At 37.4% G+C, this 7517-nt stretch overlaps 1 protein-coding gene across 3 annotated transcripts; it reads left to right on the forward strand.

The window, feature by feature from the left end:
- Nucleotides 1-1057: 1057 nt before the first annotated feature.
- LOC125673913 (E3 ubiquitin-protein ligase TRIM71-like) lies at nt 1058-5133 on the forward strand. 3 transcript variants are annotated; one of them, XM_048910867.2, is made up of 3 exons: nt 1108-1189; nt 2329-2363; nt 3109-5133. In XM_048910867.2, exon 3 carries the CDS (start codon nt 3117-3119, stop codon nt 4815-4817), a length of 1701 nt encoding a protein of 566 aa, XP_048766824.1. In that variant the 5' UTR covers nt 1108-1189; nt 2329-2363; nt 3109-3116; the 3' UTR covers nt 4818-5133. The 3 variants fall into 3 exon arrangements, with proteins under 3 accessions (XP_048766825.1, XP_048766824.1, XP_056015242.1); XM_056159267.1 differs by having other exon boundaries at nt 1125-1189; nt 2329-2514; XM_048910868.2 differs by lacking the exon at nt 2329-2363 and having other exon boundaries at nt 1058-1189.
- Nucleotides 5134-7517: the final 2384 nt, after the last annotated feature.

Consider the following 7517-nt stretch of genomic DNA (forward strand, 5'->3'; position numbering starts at 1 on the left):
CTACTATAAATTACTCTACTCCAGGGTACACTCTGCTTAAGGTCACTCATTTATATTATTCTACGCTAGGACACTCTGCGTTAGAACACTTTCACCCAATATACTCTGCTCTAAAACACATAATGATACTTGATGGTTACTACTGGGTCTTTTCATGGTTCGATTTTAGAAGCGGGACATTTCACCACATGCATTTCGTATCTGTTTCCAGCATCGGGTACTTGATATTGTGTGTACTGAGTGTATATTGTGAAAAAGATAAAACGCATCACAGTAAAACCGTCAAGTCAAATATGCATCCACGAAGTTAGTAAGTTGGTATGGTAAACAAACATAAAACTGTTGTTCTCCCAACTAGTGTTCGTGTGAATTGTTTATAAAGATGTGCACTATGTATTTAACTATTTTCACACATCAACGATAGATGTTGGCTTTACATAAGTTATTTTTAACTACATACGAACTGCTTATCGTTACCAATACTATAGTATACACTTGATATTTTGATGTAAAGCAATTCAATACTATTATTTCTTTCTAGCATATACCTTTTCTGTGTGTTTACTAAAACACGAATTTAAAATGATGTCTATAAGTATTTCAAAATTGATATCCATTGATGGCATTATTGTCTATTTCAAAGCGGTCTGTACTCAGGAATTGCAAGTGTACTTGTATTGTTTGTTGGGAATGAAAATAGTGAAGGAGTGGTGGACCAAGAGGTGGCTAACAGGAGATTGCAGCACACACACACACACACATACACACCCTTTTCACTTTGGTTTTTCATTTTTAACAAAAATGTTTCTTATTACCATTTTGGGCGGATCAAAAGGGGGCTTTTGGGTGGCGAGTGAGATTTATACATATTTCACACTCTATCTTTGAGAAGACTAGATACTATTGGTCCAATGAAATAAATATTGAATCGCTACCTACACAGTTAAAGCTACTTCCGCGACTGAATCTGATTAACTGCATGAAACTTCCTTTGAAAAGATATAGATCGGTGCGGGAAATCACACGTGATTTGATTTTATTGGGAGATGAAAACGTCAGGTTGGATTGGTTGGTCAAGTTGGTTGTGCTAAAATTGAGGCGTTAACTTCCTTGATTGGTGAAAGTTAAATACGGGAAACTACGTGCTCAGGCTAAGCAGAGATGGGCTGGCGTCAGGTTGAAATTGAAGGTGAGTTATGATTTAATATGTGGCGTCGGTGTTCTAGTGGCTAGGCTGTCAGAGTCTCGACCGAAAGGTTGTAGGTTCGAGTCCTGGCCGCGGCAGGACCGATGTTGTGCCCACCCAAGTGTAAAAGGGGTACCTGGCTATAGACAGTGAAAGATATTGTTAGAATGTTAGTGCTCTAGCCCCTATAAGGGTAGCTTGCACTGTATGCTTAACAGGAAGCTGTGAAAGTTCTAGATTGATATAAGGTCTGCAGGGGTAATAATGTATTATAAAGCGCTTGAGTTGGAAAAGCGCTATATAAAAACCAACCATCATTATTATTATTATATTATAGTTTTGACAGATCATTGCATTGAATTCCAATGGTATGAACTTGCTTTTTTAAATAACCAGTTAGCAATTTATAAAAATGATGAGTTAATAGTTTTTTCTCATTATGATGATCATAATTACGAATTGTTCATCTGAGGGTGCAAGATGATATGGGGTGTTTTAGTGGTTTAATGAAAACGCGGTATCACGTGACCGTACAAATGAGGTACACATAGGAAAAAGTCAGCTTGCACATACACATCATAATCAGCAACACTTCATCAACATTTGTCTAGACAATGATTAGGTGATATTGGAATATTCCGACATAAATATGGGACGTTGACGATGGAAATACTGAAATCATCCCGTTTAAGTTTTAAGCGTTAAAGTTTCTCACAATCTCCAAATATGACACAAATTTGGAGGGCTCTGATGTGTTCTTTTTTCATGTCGAGTTCACTGGGATGCGTAGAATCGATGCATACCGTTATTGAAAGTGATTATTATATATTACAAAATATTTATATTGACTGAATTTTTTCTCTTATATATCTCTTGAAATTGACATTGTTTTCATCATAGACAATAAATACATTTTTGTTGCAAACTGGTTTGATCCAGTTTTTTGTAATACTAGTCTGTATAATCATTACCAAATATGGAGTGTCATCAAGGTCAAAGAGTGCATTGGCTGTTCCGTTTAACGTTACGAGTGGATCAACCATATGATATTCTAGTCTGAAAATTTTATTCTAGTTTATATTCTTATAAGATACATGAAAATATGAATATAAACAATATAATGTCTTTCTTTGTTGTTTCAGCGTGTGATGAAGATAGCAGTCATTGCAGAAACCAAGTAAGACGGGCTATGCATTTTTCTGCAATGCTTGCTACCTTCTTCACCCAATAAAACAACAAAGAAAGGATATTTTATTGTTTAAATATAATGTCTTTGATGTATTTAAATGTCCAAATAAAGTCAACAGACAGAGATTTCATCATTCCATGTAAACGCTCCATGCAGAAAAAAGTCGACTTTTTAAGAAACATAATTTGTGGCATCGGAATTCTAATTAACACACATTTATCGTAAATAAAACAACATTCACAACACCAACAACTGTTCTTTGAAACTTTATCATATTGCGTCCACTTTGATTAATTCGCTTTTTTATTTTCAACTGAATATATGAAACATGCAGTGATATTCTATCAATTCATACGATGCATGTATATTTTAGGCTTCCATGTCTTTCTTATATAGAATGATGTTTACATATTTTCTACAACACACTATTCTTTTCATGCTAGATATCATGTATAAGTGATATTAAAACTTTTTAACGTTAATTAACATTCAACAACATATGCGATCTGCACTCATATAATGGACATCTGGTGCCGTGTCCAGAATACCTTACTCTACCACTAAAAACTGCATCCTGCCAGTGAATGGAAATTCGAAATAATGCTATGAAATATTTTTTTATTTCAAGATCAAATTATGACTGGTTCAATGGCTTATACTGTACTGTATGAGTTTTCCATGTCTTAAATCTACTGTATGAAATTTAATGTGTTGTATTATCTTCTGTTAACAGCATGAACCATGTATGCCATTCAGGCCTTGGAAATGGATCCAGCACGCAGTGCCCAACAAATCCTACTTTGTAACTACTGTCAATCCGAACCCCTTCAAAGTCACTGTGATCTTTGTCGTGTGGATCTCTGCATTACCTGTGTTGGTAAACACCTCGCAGATTTGTCGAAAACACACAATGTCGTGCCATATGTACAGAAAATTGTTTCTTCTAAATATCCAAAATGTCTAAACCATTCCCCTAAACAATGTGAACTTTACTGTGACAAATGCGATGTCCCTGTCTGTTCCATTTGCATCTCAAATGAGCACAACGGACACAATGTATCAGATATCCTGAAAAAAATCGAATCTAAAAGGTCAAGTTTACGAACAGATTTAGAAGAACTAGAGACCAGAATTTTCCCCCGATATGAAGCCATTGCCTCCGATGTCCAGGTTGAGAAAACAGAGGCAGAAACGGATTATGAGAAACTGATGAAAACTGCTGACCAACAAGGAGAACTCTTGCACCAAGAGATCACCTCGATGGTCAACCAACGAAAATGTGACATTGAAGATATCAAAGTAAAACACCTGGCTGTCCTCAATCAATACTCAAAAGAAATCACACAAAGTATTGATAAACTACAAAAAACTATTCTGGACCTTAGAAATATACTGCAATCCAATGATATCTCCCTAGCATCTGCCTACGTATCCAGAAATGCTGAATTCCGAAGATTACCTCCCAAAATCCAAATTACATCACCAACTTTGTCCCCTCTGATGATCAATACAGAAACCCTATATGAAATGTTTGGTCCTCTGTCAACATTATCCATTGCAAAGAGGGAGCGTGGCTGCATAAAGAAAACACCAAAAGCTGTATCTCCTCCTCCTCTCAAACCACTGCTTGATGAGCCTCTGATCAGCGCCACCATAGACACTGAATACAGGCCATCTAGTGTTAGCTGTCTCAGTGATGAAGAAGTCTGGATATGTGGGAATGGAAAAACCATGAAACTCAACAACCTCAAGGGTGAACAATTGAAAACGATCCAAACCAAGTCTGGAAACACACCACGTGACATAGCAGTCACACATGGTGGCGATCTAGTTTATACTGACCCCGAAACAAGATCTGTAAACATGGTGAAGAATGAACAGATAAAAACTTTAATCAGACTACACAAATGGGATCCTCTCTACCTGTGCAGTGCCTCCTCTGACGATATCCTGATTGCTATGCTCAGTGATGATAGAAAACAATCCAAAGTCGTCCGATACTCTGGCTCCACCGAGACACAAACCATTCAGTTTGACGATCAAGGTAAACCGTTCTATTCAGCTGGTGATTATAAATACATCAGTGAAAACAGGAACCTGGATATCTGTGTGGCTGACGATGGAGCTGAAGCGGTAGTGGTGGTCAATCAGTCAGGAAAATTTCGATTTAGATACACTGGTTATCCCTCCATTACCAAGGAATCATTTGATCTACGTGGCATCGCTACAAACAGCCAGGGTCAGATCCTGGTTGCAGATCGACATACGTTCAATCACCGTATCCACATCATAGATCAGGATGGACAGTTCCTCCGCTACATCGAAAACTGTGGTTTAGTGCATCCGTGTGGTTTATGTGTTGACATAAGAGATGACCTCTTTGTGTCTGAGTACTGGAGTGGTAAAGTGAAAAAAATCCAATACCTAAAATCACTGCGTTAAGTATAGACCTATTGTCTTTACACTGTATCTATTGCAGCCATAAACACTTTATTCAATACAGTAATCAGCCATTAACACTGTATTCAAGACAGCAATCAACCGTAAACACTGACAATCAATCCTTTTGCATTTACAGAAGTGTATGTGATGTACTCTCCGTGACATATTGGAAGGTGATATGAAAAAAACAACCAATATCAACAGTGAATCATGACTGTGTATGTTCTCTGTAATATAATGTCAATGCATTTACTAGTATGTTTATCTACACTGTACCGTAAAATTACGTCAATAAATTCATGTTTATACACAACAATATTACGTCAACAATTTAATGTTTATACACAGAAGTACAGAGTAAAAATTGCAACTTATGTTTAACATATGATTAAATATTCATATGTTAAACATATCTTGAACATATGTTAAACATATGATTTTATCATCATGAAAGGTGAAGATAACGAAGAGGGATCAATCTCATACCTCATAACTATAAGCAATACAAAATAGATAGTTGGATAAACACGGACCCCTGGACACACCAGAGGTGGGATCAGGTCTCTAGGAAGAGTAAGCATTCTCTGTCGACCGGTCACACCCGTCGTGAGCTCTATATCCTGTGCAGGTAAACGGAGTTATCCGTAGTCAAAATCAATGTGCCAAGAACGGTCTAACATCAGACAGCATTTGACTCACATGATGGGTTGTATTGACAAACTAGAGAGTTATAACGACCATAGAATTTGCGAAATACTGACTTCAATCGAGACTCTTGAAACCCCTGTAGCATCAACTTGTTTGTCAGTAGCTTGCATCGATTTAAAAACTGACTATAAGCAGAACAAGCTCTGGCGTATCGAATCAGTTGAGAGATATAAACACTATATGCAGGTGATAACGGAATATTGCTACATAAATATGGGACGTTGACGATTGAGAAGCTGAAATCATCTCGTTTGTCATACAGTTGAGTTGAGTTGTCAGTTTGCTGTTAATGTCTACCTTCAATAAAATATCTAGGCATGAAGCAGAAGTGGACGACTCTGTGGTGTCTTTTAATTCGAGCTCATAGGGATGCAAGGTGAAGATAACGGACAGTGATCAATCTCATAACTCCTACAAGCAATACAAAATAGATAGTTGGGCAAACACGGACCCCTGGACACACCAGAGGTGGGATCAGGTGCCTAGGAGGAGTAAGCATCCCCTGTTGACCGGTCACACCCGCCGTGAGCCCCATATCCTGATAAGGTAAACGGAGTTATCCGCAGTCAAATCAGTGTGCCAAGAACGGCTTAACAATCGGTATGAAACACGTCAGACAACATTTGACCCAATGCGAGGTTGTATTGACACATCAGAAAACATTTCATCCAATGGTAGGTTGTATTGGCAAGCTAGATCGTTATAACGACCATAGAATTTGCGAAATGCTGACTTCAATCGAGACTGTTGAAATCCCTGTACCATCAATTTGTTTGTCAGTAGCTTACCTCGATTTAAAAACTGACTATACCCAGAACAAGCTCTTGCATATCGAATCAGTTGAGATATATAAACACCATATGCAGGTGATAATGGAATATTGCTACATAAATGTGGGAAGTTGACGATGGAGAAGCTGAAATCATCCCGTTTGTCATACAGTTGAGTTGTCAGTTTGCCGTTATTAAATGTCTACTTTCAATAAAATATCTAAGTATGAAGCTGAAGTGGACGACTCTGTGGTGTCCTTTATTTCGAGCTCACAGGAATATATCAAATCGACATATGAATGAAAGCTATCATTGTTAATAGACAAAACGTCATCGATATATCTAAATGACGAATTGAAGGTCACAGCGAGAGATTTTTTCTTCTCATGTAGAAGTTTTTGAATAAATTCTGCTTCATATGAATATAAAAACAGGTCAGCTAACAGGGATATATCGAATAGACATATGAATGAAAGTTATTATTGTTAATAGACAAAACGTCGTCGATATATCTAAATGTCGAATTGAAGGTCACAGCGAGAGATTTTTTCTTCTCATGTAGAAGTTTTTGAATAAATTCTGCTTCATATGAATATAAAAACAGGTCAGCTAACAGGGATATATCGAATAGACATATGAATGAAAGTTATTATTGTTAATAGACAAAACGTCGTCGATATATCTAAATGTCGAATTGAAGGTCACAGCGAGAGATTTTTTCTTCTCATGTAGAAGTTTTTGAATAAATTCTGCTTCATATGAATATAAAAACAGGTCAGTTAACAGGGATATATCGAATAGACATATGAATGAAAGTTATTATTGTTAATAGACAAAACGTCGTCGATATATCTAAATGTCGAATTGATGGCGACAGCAAGAGATTTTCTCTGACTGTTGGAAGACCTGATCACCAAGATCACGAAGATATTGTCAATGAGAAACTCTAGCATATTTTATTTATTTCGAGGCCTACGTGGCCGAGTGGTTAGAGCATCACACTCAAAAGCACACGGCCTCTCACCTCTGGTCGGTGCAGGTTCGAATCCCGTTCGCGCAGGTAAGTGAGAAAGTTTCCCAGTTTACTTTCGGAAGGTCGGTGGTCTCCTCCCAGGTACATTGTATCTGGGTTCTCTCTTCCACCAACAAAAAACTGGGCGCCACCATATAACTGAAAAATTATTGAGTGTGGCAGAAAACATCAGTCAATCAATCTATCAAC

Source organism: Ostrea edulis, chromosome 3 (genome assembly GCF_947568905.1).
Source record: "Ostrea edulis chromosome 3, xbOstEdul1.1, whole genome shotgun sequence".
Taxonomy (NCBI): Eukaryota; Metazoa; Mollusca; class Bivalvia; order Ostreida; family Ostreidae; genus Ostrea; species Ostrea edulis.

Excerpts from the sequence above, each read along its gene's own strand:
- LOC125673913 (XM_048910868.2), top strand. The coding sequence starts at position 3,117 with ATGTATGCCATTCAGGCCTTGGAAATGGATCCAGCACGCAGTGCCCAA.